The 20,637-nt window shown below is 35.9% G+C and overlaps 1 protein-coding gene across 8 annotated transcripts in view; it reads left to right on the forward strand.

Moving 5' to 3' along the window:
* Positions 1-20,637, forward strand: part of EVI5 (ecotropic viral integration site 5) — a 79,968-nt gene that overhangs the window by 15,138 nt on the left and 44,193 nt on the right. For 3 of the 8 annotated variants that reach the window (XM_051625332.1, XM_051625327.1, XM_051625331.1), the window contains 12 exons: positions 474-663; positions 3,671-3,895; positions 4,809-4,883; positions 5,529-5,654; positions 6,435-6,578; positions 7,775-7,864; positions 7,970-8,067; positions 9,489-9,549; positions 11,415-11,468; positions 13,846-13,878; positions 14,421-14,570; positions 19,306-19,407. In XM_051625332.1, the coding sequence (XP_051481292.1) occupies positions 474-663; positions 3,671-3,895; positions 4,809-4,883; positions 5,529-5,654; positions 6,435-6,578; positions 7,775-7,864; positions 7,970-8,067; positions 9,489-9,549; positions 11,415-11,468; positions 13,846-13,878; positions 14,421-14,570; positions 19,306-19,407 (1,348 nt within the window). The remainder of the gene's footprint in view (positions 1-473; positions 664-3,670; positions 3,896-4,808; positions 4,884-5,528; positions 5,655-6,434; positions 6,579-7,774; positions 7,865-7,969; positions 8,068-9,488; positions 9,550-11,414; positions 11,469-13,845; positions 13,879-14,420; positions 14,571-19,305; positions 19,408-20,637) is intronic. The other 5 variants (XM_051625333.1, XM_051625329.1, XM_051625334.1 and 2 more) reach the window with 4 other exon arrangements.

Genomic DNA, 20,637 nt, shown 5'->3' on the forward strand with positions numbered 1-20,637 from the left:
AACAAAACCCTCTTGCTGGTACTTACTCCTCAAAACAAAACATCTTCCCTGTACTGCTAATAATGTCCAATTGATGAATGCATAGAAGAGTGCTGGACTTAAATTTCTTCTGTACTTTCTCTAATTGGATATCTTTACATATCAAGATCTAGTTCCTGAGACTACAACATCTGTATTAAAATCTCACTTCTCTTCATATTGCCGATGCACGATGTGACATATTTTATCTGTTTCTGAAAAGGCTGCAATGTGAGCTGAGCTTCTGTCTGCAGAAACAATTGACATCTCAAGAAGAAACAGTAACATTAACCAGTTCTTAAAATTAACTAGAAATGGGTGTTGGAAAAACTATTCCACTGAATCTTTGGGTATATTCTTAGTAAAGAGGTTGGAAGAATAGACTTCTAAACAATCAACAGTGTGGTCCTGTGATTAGAAGAATTTAAATTTGTTTTGTTTGCTTTTTTTTGCAGGCTCTTGGAAACAGATAGCAAATCCTTGAGATCAGTAAATGGGTCAAGAAGAAACAGTGGATCTTCTCTTGTATCTAGTTCATCAGCTTCTAGCAATCTCAGCCATCTTGAAGAAGATTCATGGATCCTGTGGGGGAGGATAGTGAATGAATGGGAAGATGTACGGAAAAAGAAAGAAAAGCAAGTTAAGGTAGTAGTTGGATGCTATTATTTAGGATATATTTGAAAAGTGATGTAAGTGATATTATTCTATCTTTGTTTCCCTTATTTAAAAAAAATAATTGTGTAATAGAAGCTTCCAGTTGAATCTGCTTCCATCCCTAAGCTTCCTATGTAACTGTTACCAGACTTGGGTTAACAGTTTTGCCCAGCAAATGCCTCTTACTGAAAAATAGATGCTTTTACTAAATCTCAAATACTAAAGCTGTTAGTCTATCTCTAATTAGAGATTCCCATGAATACAGGAAACATTTGCTTCATGTTTCCAAAATGGAATTACTGAAAATGCACTTAAGGAAATCTGATAGCTGGATGTGATGATAAGTTTTCCACTGAGCAGCTGGCTTCTTATTAGAAGAGCTTCTTACTAGAAGAGCTAATAATTCTACAGTTTGAGGCTCTGAGTTTAGTTTTTTATGTATGCAAAGTGTGTTGACCCCAGGGATGACCTTAAGCAGAAGAACACAGTTTCTGAATTCTGAGTGGATCAAACAAACTTTGACTAGTGTGTGTCCAGTTTGAGGTAGTCGTGGGGCATGAACAGGACTGGAACTCAATTACACTTCTTAGTTTGAATTGAAAGTCTCTAGGGTGTTTGAATGTATCCGTGTTTCAGAGTCAGCAAGTATAGCAGTGTGGAATTTTTTGTCTGTAGGCAAGTCTTTTCTTCTTGGGCTCTTTATTGACTCTAGTCTGTAGTTTTATGTGCAGAATACAAATTTCAGGATCTTTTGAGCAGTCTGAAATGTGTGTGTATGAATAGGTTGTGGGAAGGCAGAACAATAGGCTAAAGTATCTTCTATGTGAAGCAGTTGTGAAGAGAGAACATGACTTGAGAGAGGAAACAAAGCAAGAAAATTAATTCAAGACTTCATGCTTGCATAGGGAAAACAGTTTCTGGAAAGGTGTTATCAAAAGGCCATGAAAAGAAGGCCACATGAACCTGGCAAGAGAAAGCAGAAGTGAGATGGTAACAAGTAGGTATGGTGGGATAGAGTTCATTTGAACATTATAAAGTGTTACAAGTATCACTTGTTTTTACAGCTGGCCAAGTTTAATTTGGGGAGTATTTGACTAACTTTCAGTAAATAGTTAATTATATTTCTAGTGAGTTTTCCTTTGTTGTTTAATACCATTTTTTTGTTTTTGTTCTGTTTGTTGAAAGTCATCCTAAACTGTCTCATTCTGCATTTAGGATGGAACACCAGAACATCCATACCTATTTCGTGATTGTTCCAGTAGGTATGACACTAGCAGCATAGGTATCTTTTTGTCTTGGCTGTAAAAGCTTGCTTTAAGTTTAGATATCTGGTAAGTTTTTAAAGTTTTAGACATAGGTATGTCTATATATATATATCGATGTATCTACTTGCATAGAGGATGTGTTCCATCCTTATGTCTTTTGATCCACTTCAGAACTTGCTTCCTGTTTATGGAGGGATTCTGAAGGATGACTTCAGTTCTGCTTTTCAGTGTGCATAATACTGCATAGAATAGCACCATTTTAGTGCTGCTTATTAGGTGCATTTTCCTGCTGTTCCTTCAGAATTTTTGGAGGGATTAACTCTTATTCTGTCAAGCAGGTGTATGATAACTTAAAGCAAGAACCCACTTGCTGATGCTTTGTTATTAGTAGCCCTGGAGGCCTTAGGATGATTGATCTGCAATCTGATAAATGCATTGCTAACAAATGACAGCTAGCAGCTGATGTGTTAGGGTGTTGTCTTGGAGCTGGAAATCTTGTAGGTTATAACACAGGTTGTCATAATTGTGTCATGGATGGGACAAATAGTTGGAATGGCATTACTAGGATGGTTCTGAAGAAGACTGGAGATCTTAGGGATATGAGAAAATTGAGGTCAGTGATACAAAAATGCCTGTAGTAGAGTTCAAGCTTAACAGACAAAACTTGGAAGCAAGAGTCTCTTTAAAAGTTATCACTGTTGCATTAATTAATCTCAGTTTGGAGAAGTAGGAGAGATATTTGGAACAAACAGGAAAAAGAAGCAGCTTTGCAGAATAGGAGATTACTGTGGCTTCAGAGTAAATACTACTGAAAGTATCCTTTAGGAGACAGAATACTTGATCACAACTCTTAAGGTACAAAAAAATTACTAAAATGACAATCTTCTAGGTCAGGCTGATCCTAGTTGCAGAAAGTACCACTAAGTCTGTAAATTTCTTAACTCACTTTTTTCTCAGTTTTAAGGTTGAGCAACAAGACTACTTTCTGCCTGTGCTTTCTGAAAAGACAAGCACCAGATTCATAGTCTATTGATCTGGGAAGGTTTGAATTGTGCAATACCTAGCTGATTATTTTTTGCAGGGAAGATAAAGTGACTTTAGTTAATTTAGTAGATGTAAAGTTAATGTTTTCTTGGTCCGGTGTCTGAAACTACATTTAAATACTTTCTTAAAAGAGAACTTGGAAATACTGGCACTCCAGAGAAATTAGACATAACTTGTCAAGCTTGTCAGTTGACTTCTGATAGTAGTACTGTGCAATGTTTTTTGTTGCAGTTGGCAGTGCTGCAGTTCCACTTTTTATCATTTACCTTTCCTGGAAATAATTTTTCAACTTTTGATTTCTTTTATCTCAGGCACTAAAAATAAAATTAAGGCTGTTATCTCCAGTCATCTTTTGTGAAATATAAAAAATAACTGTATTATGGCTTATGGCAGTTTTTGTTTAAAATTACTTGACTATTCTGGCTTTGAAGTAGCTTAATATGAATACAGGACTACTTTCCTTAGCTAATTTAGCCACTAAAAATTATTCTGTCTCTCCTTACTTTTGTTAGCTGACAATCTTATTAGGATAAAATTGAGGTTTTCACATTATAAACTATATTATTGGTCTTGGATGTGATGTAGACATTCTGTGAAGTTGTGAAGAATTTTAGTATGTTTTTTTCTTTAGGCTTATGTTTATATTATCAGGAAATACAAATGAATTTGCATCTCTCTTTGTGCTTTAGGAGCTTGTTCGAAAAGGGATACCTCATCATTTCAGAGCAATTGTTTGGCAACTCTTATGCAGTGCTCAAAGCATGCCAATTAAGGATCAGTATTCAGAGCTTTTGAAAATGACATCTCCTTGTGAGAAATTAATAAGAAGGGACATTGCTAGAACTTATCCTGAACATGATTTTTTTAAAGAAAAAGACAGCCTTGGACAGGAGGTATTGTTTAATGTAATGAAGGTAAGTCAGTATTTCACCCCTTGAAAATACAGCAGGAATGTGTACAGAAGTTTGGAAAAGAGTTTGACTTGTACATACTGAACTCCCATCAGTTTCATGTGTTGAAGATTTTTAAACTTACTCCCCTGGAGACAAATGGTTTAACAAATTACCTTCCAATTTCGAGGACAGCTATCAAATATGGTGTTCCTGTAGTTAATGGATTTACTTTATAAGAGATGTAAAACAGTTACTAAGTTTGCATTTAAACAGTCACATGCTAAGTGCTGAGCATATAATGGAATAAAGCATGTCATGAAGTAAGGTGAACAAGGTTGATCAAGAAAAGAACACTGCAAATCAGAACTAGCATTCAGTTTTCAAGTGTTTCTGCTACCTGCAAGTGGCAGCAGCAAATGGCAGGTATGAGCTAATGTACAGTTGTTACAGTGCCCCAGCACAATGTGAGAATGTCAATGAAAATTAAGTTTGCATTATTTTGTCTTCATTGTACTAGAGCTTAAATTTTGAAAAGCAAACTTCTCCATGCTAATAGTTTCAACAGAGAAGTTGGCAAGTTTTAAATCATAGTAACTTCCATTACTCTAAAATGAAGATGGAACATGCATGGAGATCACCACATTTCCCCCCCCTGTAAATAAAGCTGCAGCTGTTAAATTTTCTGAAAAGAACTGTTGGCTCTTTGGTTTATTTCCTATAAAAGTAGTAGCCTTGTGCAGTTTGTATGCTAGCTCCCCTTGGGAGCAGCAGGTAACAACTAGAATATCTGACTAAAACTTCTGAATAGATTATCTGTAATCACTGGATTTGGGAGAGGAATGAGTAAGTAATTAGAAAAGTAAAAGCATGAACTATGATTATTTTTTATTGATAATGAGGTTTTATTGTTGAGTCTTCAAATTTTATTTCCCAGGCTTATTCTTTGGTGGATCGTGAGGTTGGATACTGTCAAGGAAGTGCTTTTATAGTTGGATTACTGCTTATGCAGGTAAATATATTAAAAATGTGTGAACCGTTAAAATTCCTAATAGAATGCATAATATACTGTGGTGGTTTGTTGGGAATTTTAAAAATTGTTTTCCTTCATCATTTCATTACAATGGATTAGTCAAGGGCACCTGTTTACTTTGCAAGTAAAATGAGCTTTTTTTCTGTGTGGTTCTGCATGCCAAGAAGATAGTATCTTGGAGTGGGAGAATACTTTTGTTTCTCAGAGGTAAGGTAGGATTGCAGACTTGAGAGCTATTTTGCTGAATGTTGTTTCAACTATCAACTAACTTTTCATTTCAGTTATATTACACTGAATATCCTCAGAGTAGAAATGGAACTTCACAGTTGATACTTTTAAAGCTGCCTTGGTATTACTGCCTTTTGTTTCATGACAAAGTAGGGTATATTATAAGAAACTTGCAGACCTGCATTTTAGTTTAGAAATCGCTTGGTAGAATTAAATATACATAAAAGTTCATTACAGTAATTGGCTATATATTCCTTAAAACAAAAAACAAGAAAGAACACAAACCAAACCCACTGCACACACAAAAAGACCTAGCCCCAAACTGTCCCAGGCACTTACTCTTGTATATCCTTACATTTGTCCAGAATTTTTACTGTACTTTATTTTTAATTATAGATGCCAGAAGAAGAGGCATTTTGTGTGTTTGTTAAATTAATGCAAGATTACAGACTGCGAGAACTCTTTAAACCAAGCATGGCTGAACTGGGCCTTTGTATGTACCAGCTTGAATGCATGATACAGGTGTGTACAAAATCTTATCAAACTTATCTCTTCAGTAGCTATTAATAAGGAACTTGGGAATTGGAGTTCAAGAGCAGGCATATCTGTTGGCTAACAGGCTGTTCTGACAGTAGCTACTGTTAGAACTTAAGAATTAAATGCATGTGGCTGTGTGGTCTACTTTTTAAATCTTTGGCAGACAGTGACTGGCTTTAATCACTGAAGCATAAGGATTTGTATTGCTACAGTTTAAGCATATGAATGTCTAATCCTGTTTGGATGGAAGATTCTGAAATCAGTGTCTTCATAGTAAGTTTATAGCTTTTTTTAAAAAAATGGAAACTTTAAACTCATGTAGAATTAAAATTGTGTTCAGATTTGGGACACAGTAAACTTTCTTCCTGGTCAGGCTGACAGAGACAAATAGGTTTGTGGCTTGTGATCCAGTTCTTAACATGATGATCAGGGGTAAGATGTTAAGTACCAAATACCACATACCCTAGATCCTTCCAGCTCCTTTTTCTAGCCCACACTAGATACGATTTAGGGATTTACGCATTTGTGACTTCCTATGAAGATCAGGAAGTGATTTTGAAATCTCTGCTTTGTGGGGTGGAAGTGCCATAGGGGTTTGTATTGAATGGTTCTTGATAACGAGTAAAATCTTCTCGAGTCCTGTGTTACGAAGCTGCTCTCTGTACTACATATCAACTATTTTATTCAAAACTTGTCAAAAACATACGTGCACTAAAACTACCAGCAGAACCTTAATGTATTTTTTTTCTTTCCATTCTTTTCCAGGAGCATCTTCCGGAGCTTTATGTGCACTTTCAGTCTCAGAGTTTCCACACTTCTATGTATGCGTCGTCATGGTTTTTAACTATATTCCTTACAACTTTTCCACTGCCAATTGCAACAAGAATATTTGATATTTTTATGTCTGAGGTAACTACTTATTGTTCATATGATCCGTTTAAAGACTATTGTTTAAAAGCTGTTATTTAGGTAGTGGTATTTATCTCAGTATGATGAGCAATTCTCAAATGGTATTGCTTTTTAGTTATTCAGATTATTTTGTAGGAGAAGATGTCTGTGTATGTAGTTTGTGAAGGAAGAGCAACTAAATCTTTTGAGTGCTCTAAGCCTGCTGAAGAGTTACCACAATCTGTCACTTCTGGATGCAATGCAGTAGCATTGCATACAACAGGAACATCAGTTTCTCAGTATTGTAGTAAGTTAAGTGTGGAAAATAATGCTGCATTAAGGCCAAAGTTAAAGCTTCATTGGGATGTAAAGGCCAAGAAGAGGGAGGGTTAGCATCTTCTACTGTCCAGATGATGAACAAGAGCCAAAGAAATTAATGGTATTCATAGAATCATAGAATGTATTGGGTTGGAAGGGACCTCTAATGGTCATCTAGTCCCGCCCTCCTTCAGTAAGCAGGGACATCTCCAGCTAGACTAGATTGCTCAGAGCCCCATCAAGCCTGACCTTGAATGTCTCCAGGGATGAGACCTCCACTACCTCTCTAGGCAACCTGTTCCAGTATTGTGTTATTCACTGTCATTATCACAAAGACACCCTAAGTCATGTTTAGGATTAGAGATTTGTGTGGTTGTAACTGGTAATAAACTAAAACTTAGGGTCTATGCTTGTTTTCTGCAGTAATATTTTAGCAAATAGTAAGCCAAATATAATATTTTCAGCTTACATTCAAGAATGTCCAAAATAGCATACATATGAGACATCACTTGTATCTGTTTAAATAGCTTAACAGCATCGTACCACAACTGAAACTAAAATGGCTTTTTTGAGAAATACCCAGGCATTTTTTTGTACTAGATATATTTAAAACTTCTGATACATCTGACATAGCAAACATATGTCACTCAGTTTTTACCTCAGCACTAGCCTCTCTGAGGGGTGAGGGTGGTCCTGGTATCAGAGCAAATAACCAGACTACTTCTCTTTGGAACAAAATAAGAAACCCCATACCAATTTCTTGAGAGATTTTTCAGTAGCCCTTTTTTTTTTCTTTAGAAACTGGGTGAGATTCTAAACATTAGTAAGTGGTATGATCATTCTGTCCTTTTGACAATGCCAAGAATAACTGTTGGATATTTCTTAACTTCTGTTTGCAGGGTTTAGAGATAGTATTTCGAGTAGGTTTAGCAGTTCTTCAGATGAACCAAGCAGAATTACTGCAACTTGACATGGAAGGAATGTTACAGGTAAATCCAGGTTATAATAATGGTAAGAGATTTGAAATGTGTATTGTGTGTGTATCCCCTTACAGCTATTAATTATATGTAATCTTGTGTTCTGATTGCTTTTAGCACTTTCAAAAGGTCATTCCACATCAGTTTGACAGTGGTCCGGACAAATTAATCCAAGCATCTTACCAAGTCAAATACAATGCAAAAAAGATGAAAAAGTAGGTATAACATTTTGAGAAAATAGATTATACTCTTTCTACGAGCTATTGTTTATCTTTAAAACTAGTTAATCAGTATTTAACTCTGAATTTGCTGTCTTTAAGTTTTTTGGTGTTTTATTCTATAAATGGTTAAACCTTAAGTTCCGTCTGCAAGAAAATTCTTCTAAAACAGTATTTGCCATTTTTCTTAAATACAATAAAGCTGTATCTCATTTGTAAAAATCACCTAAAAAGCTTTTGAAGAAGGCTGCAAACTATGGTGAATTACAGGATCTGTAAACATGATCTGAATTGAAAAAGCAGTCTGTGTGTGGGGTGTGGTTTTGGCAAGGGAATTGTTTGGTTTTTGAGGGTGAAGTAGGGAAAGGAGGCTAAACTTTATGATCTGACCTAAATTCTTAAGACTTTAGTTATAAGAATACTGGTAGAATATTCATAGTGCTAAGGAGTACATGTATGGTAAAGATTAGTGCTGTTTAAAAATATAAATTAATAAAACTTTGAAATACTACTGGTAATGGTAAAATAACTTTAATTTGGTATTTGAAATCCAATTGAACATAATACCATTTTTTTAAGGTTAGTTGTATGTCTTCTCTTCTGTCTTTGGTAAATTATGTTTTGATAAGCCAAGCTGCACATATTGTCCTTTTCCAGGGTTAAGTTTGGCAGTTCTCCAGTTGGGTGTAATATATTGTACACTCACTACTCTTGCACTGCAGATTGTGCTAAGGTCTTTCAAGCTGAATTTGGCAATCCTTCTTTCAGCAGCCTATGATCAAGGCTGTAGAGTGAGCAGTCTTCTCTAAAACAGAACTAGCAACAAAGCTTTCAGGAAAAACACTATCTGAAAGCCAGTATAAGTTTATGTTGTTTAAAATCTTGCCATTCTGAGTCTAAACTTCCTGTGTTACCTTACATAGAAGCTTTTTACATCTCAGCTTGTTTCTCCTTGTTGTCACCTTTTTCAATTGGGACAATTTTGTAGTTTGCTAGAGAGGGGCCAAAATTACTTGATATGTTTAAGATCATTGTCTCAAATCTCATTGTGGCTTTCTGTCTTCCAAGCTTTCCAAGCTGTTTTCTTTTGGCTGAATCTATTGAATTGATTATTTTATAATTACATTGAGTGGTTATTACAGAGTAGCTCCAAATCATTGCCACTGTAATTGTATACAAGCAAGCACCTGTGCTCCAGAGTGCTGATTCAGAGTCTGTTAGTATCTACAGAAGTCCTTGTGTTTTAAGTGTAGTTTTAATGTCCAGTCTAAATATTTACAGGTGTGCATTTCAAGTGGCCATTTAAACAGAGGAAATATCTGTATTCTGTATCTCGGTTCTATTCTGGTTTGTTAGATATTACACCAAGAAGTTACCTGCAGTTTTTCTAATAATAATTTACTATTTCAAATTTTTAGGTTAGAAAAGGAATACACTACAATAAAGACAAAAGAAATGGAAGAACAAGTTGAAATTAAAGTAAGAGAGCCTCAACAAATTAATTTATGGACCAGCTTAATTCCTAGATGTGGCGTTACATATTTGATCTGTGTATGTAGCAGGACATGTAATTGTGATCTCCAGATTATTTCAGCATTTGTATTTGGGATGTCTGTTCATAAAGGACACTTGGTGAAATTGAGATTTTTAACATCTGAAAAAAAATGATCTCTGAAGACTTGCTGTACTCGGTTTTCATTGTTTTCTGCTGACTAAAGCTTGATTACGGATGGCTTCATTTACCAGAGGGTGCCAAGTACACTGGTTTAGATGTAGGTGTCCCACACAGGAGGTTTTTCAAACACGTTAAGATAGAGTTTATCAGAATGCACTTGAGTGGTTTATCACTGATTTTGAGGTCTTGATCTTTTCTTATGCATTCGACCCAAGACTGAGTGTCTTCTGTCTTTTTTTCTTTTGGAGCTTCTGCAATTGATACGTAATGTGGAAAAACCCCACCCTGCAAGTGCAGTTTGTTTCCCTTTACTAACTGACCTACTTCCTGCATATACAATCAATGTATCTTTTTTCTTCTGTTAAAGAAATGGGCTTTTGCTGCTTTTTTACTTTTTCACTTTTTTTTTCACAGCATAGTGTTTGATCTGGATTTGTTTCTTTGTCACATTTTTAGCTACCTCCATGAGAAAAGTCAGTGGGAGAAATGATGGGCAAGTGTAGTATACGAAGCTTAGCAGAGGGAGTGAGGTACAGCCTTTCTTCTTCCTGTCCTCCCAGTCATTTTGCCTTTCAATATCAGTTTCCAAGGCATTAGTTCTTCAGAAAAAGTCAGTGGCACCAGCTGCAAAGATGTACCAAGGTTTTTCAGGCAGTTTGTTGTTGTAACAGTCAGAGAGGCAGTTAGCAGCATTAAGACCTGCTGTAATGCCATCTCAAATCAGATTTGCAGGACTCAGATGCCACCTCTCAGCAGAATAAAATTACTTGGAAGACAACCATAACTTTAGATTCTAATATCTTTCTTCAAATCCTTCCTTGGTCCGTATCCCCACCCTCCAAAAAAAATCCAAACCAAAACCACCAACCAAAACAAACAAAAAAACCCAATACTGCAACCAACCCCAGCAACTCTCAACCTTGTCTATTTCTAGGCCCTGCTTTGGGACCTGCTATAAGCCATTTGTAACTTGCTCTCTTCTGCTAAGAAGTTCTGGTTTTTTAGGAAGACAGAAAAGCAAGCACATCGAGTCTGCCTTTTAGCCTGGCAGAATAAAGCAAGACTGAACTGCTATCCATAGCCCAGTTCTTAGGGATACAGTTCTGTCTGAATGCTGGTGGCTAAAATTTATAGGATGTGCACTGGCAAAACATGCAATTAAGTACAATTCTTTCTCACTTCTAGGGCATGTGAAGTAGATAGTTCTCAGTATAACCTTATCAGTTAAATATTATCATATAATTTAACAAATTATTGGGAGGAAGATGAAGGAATCTCTGTAGCTATCCCATTACCCTGTCCTAGTGCAGGTCTTTCATGTCTCCTACCAGGAAGACTGTGACCAGCTCTGTTTATGAAGAGGAGGCTGTTAAGTCTGTGTGGTTAAACCTTGTGGTTCACCTGCAGACATACTGCTTTCATCTAATGGAACACAGATGCTTCTGTCTAACACAAGACTTCTCACCTTTGCTGTATCAAGCTGTTAAAGCTCATCTTTTGAGTTAGTACCTCATATAAAAGGATGTTAAAAAAGTCACTAATTTTTTTTGTATATTTACATTGATTTTCGTAGATGTTATGAGATAACAATGTTCTTGGCTTGTTTGGCTTTTGTCAAACTTCCAATTTGTAACTTGAGAAATACAATTCTCAACTGTTTACCTTCCAGAGGTTACGAACTGAAAATAGACTCCTAAAACAGCGCATTGAAACATTAGAAAAAGTAAGTATGTTGGTGATAAGGTTTAATCTGTATTAATTTACACTTAAATTGATGGCAGTTTTTTTGTATGAAATGGGAATCTGGGAATTGTAGCTTGCTGTTCTTCCTTCTCATCTATGGTGTTTGCTAACAGGGCTTAGAGAAAAAGCATGGCAGTAACAGATCAGTTAGGGTCAGTGCTTGTAAGTGTTTAAGAATGTTATGTCTGGCTCTTAGTGAGTATGAAATCAAACATTTTGACATACCCAACTTTTGTTGTACTGTTTTCTTTCTGAATTAGAAGCATCTGTTCAAAGTCCAGAAGACTACATGACTGGTGGACTGCTTGGGTGGAAAAGAGGTTATTGTGAGAGAACCTTCAGTTTTGAGAAATTGAAGTTGCTGGGTATTCTTACGTAGGAGCAGAATGACAGACCTAGCAATGACCAGAGAGATGGAGATGAGGGAGATTTTTCCATCCCTAGCAAATGCAGCTGTAGAGGGGGGGGTGTTGCAGCATTCACATTCAGTACAGGAAGTCTGCTATTGTTAACATGTTTTACACAGTTTTGAATTTCTGTAGCAATTTTGGGAATATGGAGGGGAGGATATCTTTTAAGACTTCTTTCTCACAGATTTAGTCTGGAATAGTCTTGTTAGGCTTCTGTGTAATTGGATATAACTTCAGCAGTATTCATGGTGACTGTTGTCAGTACATTGCCAACATGCAAGCATTGTTCTCTAGCAGCTTCTCCTATATTCTGGTATCATAATTCCTATGACAGATTGTCTTGAGCCTGTCTGCTCTAGAATGGGAACATTCCTGTACATCTTAACCATGAATAGCAACTACTTTTCAAAAAATGAATGGAATGCTCTTGTGAGTTGCAAACAGTTCATGTTTCACAGGGAAGAATATGGTAAAGATGCAAGTTAGAGTGATATAACTGAAAATGTCATCTTTTAGATGTTAAATCCATTACAGTTTCTTGGAGAAGCAATCAATCTGTCAAATTCTAATTGATTTCCAAATTCTGGAAAAATGCACATAATGCTTATGTATTGTGAAAGTTGTAACCAAAAATACAATTTTATAAACATCTTTGTTTCTTATATTGAAGTGCCGTCAAAACTAACTGAAAAAGAGTTGACTTTTTAAAAGGGATGAAAAGCTGTAGTGAATCACTTCAATACTCTTTTGGCAAATTTATAATAGTAAATATCCCTGTTTTACACTTGCAGACATTTGGAATAATTTTAATTAGCAAATCCACGATGAACTGGAAGATGCTAGTGCTTTTGCAAATTCTGTGCTTAAAATTTTATAATTCACTTTCAGAGTATGTCATTCTGACTGGAATTAGAACATTTCAAAATGAGAAAAAATATTATTCATAAGAACGTCTGAAGATCATTATCATCACACCATCTGAAAAGCAGATCATAAAAGTGTGAACAAACACATTCAATTCTTCTGTTGGAAACGTATTAAAAATACTTTTTCATAATCCTAACCTCTATGATTTAGTTGTGATTTGCTTAGTGTACCTTAATGACAAACATCCTAACCTCTGAGTAATAGCTCCTATCAACCAGTTTGAACTCTAATTTTAATGAAAGTTACAAGGACAAAAATGGTCTGCAAATAGATGTGTTCTCTGTAGACTCTACAAAAATTGAGTGCTTTCAAAGGTGATAGAGTAGAAATCAAATGTGCAGCTTGGAGAGGGGTGGGAAATGTGGTGCTTGTCAGTGTGCCTAAACAAAAATTTCTTACCTGCAAAACTGTGGCAAGGAGAGAATCTTTGCACTGCTCAACTGACTTACTACAAAGAGTTCAGTATACAAAATATTAGCTGTCATAGTTGAAAGTTTCTACTTGTCTGTCAGTTTTTGCACCATTTAACCTTCCGGTTTCCTTGTTTTGGAAGCTTTAGTTCTGCATGAATGCTTATTGGAGTTCCTTTGTGCTCAAATTATGCCTTTCTTTCATATTGTGGACAGACCATAGACCACACCTTGTATCCATCTGCTATGTGGCATTTGACAATGCATCAGTAACTTGTGCTCATTAGGGAAGCAAGCCCTTTGGATAAAAATACCTGGTCTCCTGGAGGTAAATTTTAAGTGTTATGGAAATCTGGCTTTGAGACCTTCTTGTATCAAAGATGAACTGTGCTAAAGCTACTGCAGAAGAGGCTGCTTCCTGGGGCTTTCAGGCTGAGTTGCCTTAATTTAGATGAAGAGTTATTAATTTTGCAAAAGTAGTTTGTATAGAAAACAGGTAGAATTTGGGCATTTTCTTTCTCTCAGCTCTTGTCTTTTTTGTCACTGTTATCACCCCTTTGTTGTTTGATATTTCTTTTTCCTTATTCCTATCTGAATTTTTCCTTTGTAGGAAAGTGCTTCCTTGGCAGATAGATTGATACAGGTATAGTCTTTTGACTCTCCTACTCTCAACCCCAAACTGCTTTAATGCATGCATATTTGCATGCTGTACTCTATCCCTGCCTTGCTGATTTGGAATAAATATAGAGCTAATCTCTTGCTAGAAACTTTTTGAGTTTTGTTTACTAAAAATACATAAACCAAATACCTGCACGTTATAATATTTTTCCTAACCTCATGTATTTTTTTTGTACAAATTCCTGTGACAAATGGAACCTGTGACACTGTATTAACACTGAAATTGAATATTGCAAACTTAAATCTGTGCATGTACAGCTGAGTAATATTGCATGAAAGGACATTTTATTGAATGCAAGTACACAATTGTACTTGCTTAAACAGATGCTGAACTCTGTAATAAAGTACTAAAGCAGCTGTTTAGTGCTACCTTGTCCTAAAATTTCTACCAATTGTAGTCTATGCTGTATGTAAAACCAATCTGATGAAATAAGCAGCTAAGCATCACAAAGGCAGTCTTTCTAGGATTTGTCCTCAATTGCTTAAAAAAATGAATTATGTCCTAAGGGACAAGTGACAAGGGCCCAGGAGGCTGAGGAAAACTACCTCATAAAACGGGAGCTGGCCACCATCAAACAGCAGAGTGATGAGGCCATTACTAAACTGGAGCAAGCTGAGAATACCATCAGGGAGCTCCAGCAGCAGCAGCAGCAATGGGTAAGGACCCTGGCAGCACATCATCTCATCTTTTTCACTCACTTGTGTTTTATTTTTCCTCATCATGACATGGTCTCTGTGCTGTTCTTGTAAACGCTTGTTCATGGTGATTTGCATTTCTAAAATTACACAAATTGGATTAAGTAATATTTTGGTCTGTTTTTACTCATACATGAGATTCATAACCCTGGATAGATATGTTAGCAGTTTAAAAAAACAAAACCAACAACAACAAAAAAAAAACAAACCACAAAACAACACAACAAAATGCACCAAGCAAAAAACCCAGTAACAACACAAACTCCAACTAAAAACCCACTACAACAAAAAAATACTAATAAAAAACCACACACAAAACCTTAGGTAGCTCCTAATGTTAAGAATCTAACCATCACAGACTGTGTAACTCCAAACACTCAAATTGAGAATTGATTCATAATGCCTTTACCTAGCTTCTCATTTAAGTCAATCTCTTCCATGTTAATGTTTCTTCTGTGTACCTTTTTTTTTTCCTAGCACTCTTAAATTTGCTGTTTGCAAAAACAGAAAGGTATTGTCCCAGAGTTTGGAACTATAGGACATATTAAAGGAGTGGATTTATGTGCAGATACAGCAGAAAAATAACTTTTAGCAGCTGTATCCAGTACTGTGTTTGTGTGTATTATGTGTTTTAGGTAATATAATGTGCAAGAATTCAACTGACTGTTGCTGTGAGACCGAAGCTGCTTTCTCTAAGCCACTTAAAAAGTGCTCAGTATCTCCTGAGAGGGAGGGAAGCAGATACAGCAGTCTGCACTTGCTGAATCAACTATGCACTAGCAGTGTTGATGTGAATGTGCTCATACAGTTTTAAGTAAGTGGTATCCACATACTTGCCTGAAGCCCCGGGCATTTCAGGTGTATGAAGTACAACTGTTTAGAACTACAGCACACTGCAGCTGCTTACAGGACCCCTTACAGCCAAAATAAACTTGTTTTACACATCTTCCACCTAAGCTCTGGAAATACTTGTCTTGACTTGGAAGATGGACATGAGATTTACTGTTACTGAAAAGAAATCATAACTTAAATGAAACATTATAGAAATAGTTCATTATGTCTGTTTAATGCATTTCAGTATATAAAAAGCATAGATTACTTATAATAGTTACAAGGAGTTATGAGCTGTCACTCTAATGTGTAGTGTTGCATTTTATTTACCTTTAGCAATTTCTTTAGGGGAAAAAAACATGAAGAAATGATGATTAGGAAGATGGGGATATTCCAGCAATGCTTTAAAAATGTTTAGATACGTTGTAATCTTTCAAGTGAAATAAAAAAAATGTTCATTGATTTGGGTAGCCAGCTGTTTACTGTCTAATTACAGTGGTACACATGCTTTTGGAATATGTTTCTGGAGGCATACTTACCAGTATTCAATGAAAAGTTATTAAAAGAGACTATCTATTAGGTAATTGATGGGTAGTATGACTTTTAAAGCTAATGCTTTTAGTTATGCTGAGGACCTTAGTAAATATCAATGATAGGGAAGCCTAGCAGATTGGCTAGGCATGAGAACTGGTTCTGAACAAAACTGTAGATAACTGTGGACTGAGAAATTGGCTGGATTGGAGCTGTGAGGGCAGAAGATTGGGACGGGTGATGCAGGAGTGGAGAGTAAGTAAAATGTCAGAAAAGGCAAGGAGTTTGAGCCACAGTTGGCACCCTGCATGCTTACAGCCTTGTTTTCTTCTACATAAGTGCGAATATGACTATAGTGAATAGTCTGAGTTTGCTTGGAACTGAGGCTGTAGAAACGTGGTTATAGAGGGATTTGTGCCTAGTAGTTGACTACTTCTGATGTGTTAAGGAATAATACTGTGGTTTTGGAGACTGAATGAACTTAGACAAAGTGGTGAAAGTGTTAAGATGGTTTCAATTAGTAGTTCCCTAGATTCTGCTGCATTAGCAAGATGTGTTATTGAACTGGCTTTCAACTTGGTTTCTAAACATGGAAATCGGAGCAATAAATACGAACAGCTGCATGCGCTCAGGGCACCACCTAGTGGAAATCTATCCATTGCTTCTGAATCTTGCCGTTTCATTTCGAGTACACTGACAAATCTTTTTGTCACTTCCTAGTGCCAATAACTTTGCTCTCGGCACTACTGCTCTTCAGTTTTGGCTTAAGAATATTTGCTTAAATAGTTGCTGGTTTTTTTCCCTCCAATTATTTCAGTTTTGTTTATGGTTAGCAAAAATGGTTGCACACCAAACTTATAAATGTCTACGTAATTTATCTGTACTTATTTAAAGTACAACATCTATGCTACATATTTTATAATCTACATAGTTTCCAATTATGAGTTGTCTGCTTTAGCATGATTGGAACTGTAAAGTGCAGGTATGAATTCCTGTATAGGAATGTATGAACAGAATTGCCTGAGGATACTTGCAGCTGCCTCTGCTGAGCAACACTGAGGTTAAAAACACAAAACAAGAAAACACAACCCACTTGTTAATCATACGGCAGCAGAAATAAGAGGGTTTTATACTGTTGGTAGCAAAAATATCTAAAACCTAGTATTTCTAAGAAGGCTAATGTATCCTTTGTAAAGTGTTTATGCAGTTGTATTTAAAAATATTCTGTCTGCTCTATGAGATTTGATAGCACTAGTTGGATGCCTTAAAGGTAAGTATTGAAGGTGTCTACAGGATGTGTGTGTATGAATAAATTGTTGCGGCATGCAGTGCTTCCTTGTAAGGCTGAATACAGAGATGGATAGAGGAGTCTTTTGACTGAATTCCAACACCAGAAGCTCAAATTGCATTCAAATTTAATTTCTCATGTGCTGAAGTAATTATACAGTTTTCAGTTGAACCAGAATGAGTAGGGAGACCCAACACTTTGCAATACAGTCAGAGGTGGTTCTTACCATTGTTTCTTAACGAAAGGAAGGGAAGTTCTGCTCTAGTACTTGTCACAGACAACCCAGTAATGTATTATGATTATTAGTACTATCACATATTAAGTGCAATAAAATGTATTCTGCATATTTTTAAAATATATTTAACGTCCTTTGGAGGGAGAAAAGGAAGTGTAAAATAAGTTTTGAGATGGAGAGTTCACAATTTTGTTTTGGATGTGACTTTTTACATCTTAGTAGAGAGCAACTGTCAGTAGAAGGTTTTTGAGAACCATGTATAACCTGTATCATTTTTTATATAACTATATAAGGAAAGAGTAATTACAAAACTAATTATATTCTGAAGCACTCTTGGAGTTCAGTGCTCTAGCTACCCAAAACTGAATATCTTAAGAGAATGGTAGTAATCTGTCTTTAACATGTCTAATCTTTTAATAGAGAAACTTGCCAAAGGCTTCTAGATGTGATGTGTAACCAAAGAATTAAGAGGAAGGTGGTTTCTTCCTCATACTGCTAGTAAATCAAGAACTGCAGAGAGGAAGTTGCCTGACTTCAGCAGAATACAGGTGGTTTTCTTCTGAGGCATGCTAAGAGTGATGGTATTTAAGGAGTTAGGAGTGAGGGTCATTAGCCTGTTGTAACTTACTCCTGATAATTAGGTGCTTCACATCTTATTCTTAAGAAGGCTCTTCATGTATCATGTGAAGATCAAATTTCAACTGACTAAACATTCGTCTGGAAGCATTAACTTGGTTATCACTGAAGCAACTCCATAATGCATAGTTTATTTTCAGGAACTCATGCTAAAATTACTGATAAAAATTAAATGTGTGATTTTATATAGGGGATATATGCTTGTAAATCACTGTTGCAACCTCATGGAAGGCTTAATTTTATTTTACAATCTACTTTTTTTCTATTACACTTTGATTTGTAACCAAAAAGCAGGAAATAAAAATACTGTAGTTAAGTATTACAGTAAGTGCTTAAATGTGTAAACAGAGTTAGTTGGGCAGCTGCTGAATCACCTGTTGGCATTCAGTACAGAGTACTGGAAATGCATTCTGTAATACACAATTACAGGCAATAATCTGTTATTGGCCAATATTGGAGATGGTTATGTCAGTCTGTGAGTTACTAGTATTTCTGAGATTTTTAAGAAAAGCTTGGGAAAATAAATCTAGTTGTGTGAAGGGGAAAGCAAGGACTTTTCTTTCAGAAGTAAAAGGCTGTAGGACTACATTTTTAGTGCTTTATCTCACAGACGTCATCTTAACACATCCAAGGAAAACAGTGTTGCTGTGCTTAAAATGTTTGGCTGGTGCCTGGAAATCTGGATTCATGTTGTGCTTTTTGTCACAAATTCTAGGGCCTATGGAAAATACATAAAAGCAAGTTTTTCTGAAGTCAGACAAAGTAGAAGTTCTCAAGCATTGTTTTAGCTATAAAATTGTGTTACCTTTATATACTACCTTATTAAAATTATATGTTGGTTTTCTAAGGAGCAAAATCCCAACTTTGAACTTGTGAGTACTTTTTTTTTTAATCTGTTTTGATCTTGGCTGTATTGTCTGTCAAGAATAGATTTAAAGTTTGTTGTGGCTAAATAGATAAATAGATAAGTACTCATATATTCCTTGGGGACGTGAAATCTAAATGAAGGAGGCATGACTTATGCCTGAAACTGGATAGTAACTTTTTTTTCACTCTCCATTACTTATTACTTGCCAACATCAGAGTTCTGTAGTCCAAAACTATTTAGAGTACACTTACATATTGTTGCAAAATTAGGATGTATTCAGCTTTCAAATCTGCTTTTTTCCCCTCAGTTTCCTGGAAGGTGCAAGAGGACTTCTTATCTGAGGAAAGCACACTGCATTTGTTCTTGCTCCATATGTATCATACCCAGAATCTGGAACAAGTGTAGTGCTGTGTGTATCATCTAATGACCTTGTACAAACAGCCATGAAATAAGACAGAGCTGTTGCCTGTTCTATGTCTGCATGGTGTTACATGTGCTATTCAAGCTGCTGTAGCATGTGAGACAATTGTAGAAAGGCATCAGCATTGTCCACCCATCCTGTCCTCACACTCAAATCAGGGCTACCTTCGCTGCTTGCTGAGGCAAAGACACTATGTGGGTTGAAAATAATGAATTAAATTAGCTTTGTATGCAAGGAAATATTAAATATAATATGTTCTTTGTACATTAAGCATTTGTATGTTCAACTGCATAGTTAGGTATGACAAGCACTTAAATGGGTAGTCTCAGTGACACTGCTTGCATGAGCTATATTTGCCTTTTAATGCTTTGTATGTATCCCCTCTGTTACAGCTCCCTGCAGACATATATAAGAAATAAAATAAATTGTAACACTAAATTTAGTGTAGATTTTGAGTTTGGATTGTACCATAAGCCATGATGAAAGGCTTAGTTTTTAGATCCAGAAAGCATTATCTGATGCAAACAAAGTAAGAAATAATTGTATCTTTAGTATAATGAATCCTCTCTTGATTTTAAAGTTGTGTTGTTAATTGAATAAAAATTAATCTATGCATCCAAGTATAGTGTTTATTCTTCACAGCGTAGGAATGGCACAAAAAATGTACTATGTGCTTTCCTTTTAAACTTTTTTAAGGGTAGCTGTACATACAGAATAACTAGGAAACTACACTTTGGGGGATTTCAACACCTTTTTTTTTCCTAAACCAGAAATCTAAATGCTGATTTAGGGATGGTATGGCCTGTCAAGTCTGAGAAGCTGTGGTGAATATCAAGTAATTTTAAAGTAATACAAGAAATAAAAATTTAGTAACTGTTGACTGGAGGAAAAAAGTTAAGTGGAGCTTTTGAATACTAATGCTTAGTATGGCTTCAGTTGAATGTATCTGTTGAAAGATGCCGTTTCATGGAATTGTGCTTTAGCAAGTGAAAGGATAGATCTCACTTTTAACTCTGGCTAATCAACAGTCAAGAAATAAGCTAATGGTGCATTACTGTATTTGAGCAGAACTGTGTGTTTTTTCCATTCCCTCTGAAGTGTGGAAAGGGTGACTAAGTTCTGAACTGGCTTTATACTACTGAGGGAATGTGAGACAAAGCTGGCTATGGATAGTCTTGGACTAAGTCCTGTATGGAAAGAACCAAATTTCTTTGTAGC

The sequence above is a fragment of the Apus apus genome, chromosome 7 (genome assembly GCF_020740795.1).
Source record: "Apus apus isolate bApuApu2 chromosome 7, bApuApu2.pri.cur, whole genome shotgun sequence".
Classification (NCBI taxonomy): domain Eukaryota; kingdom Metazoa; phylum Chordata; class Aves; order Apodiformes; family Apodidae; genus Apus; species Apus apus.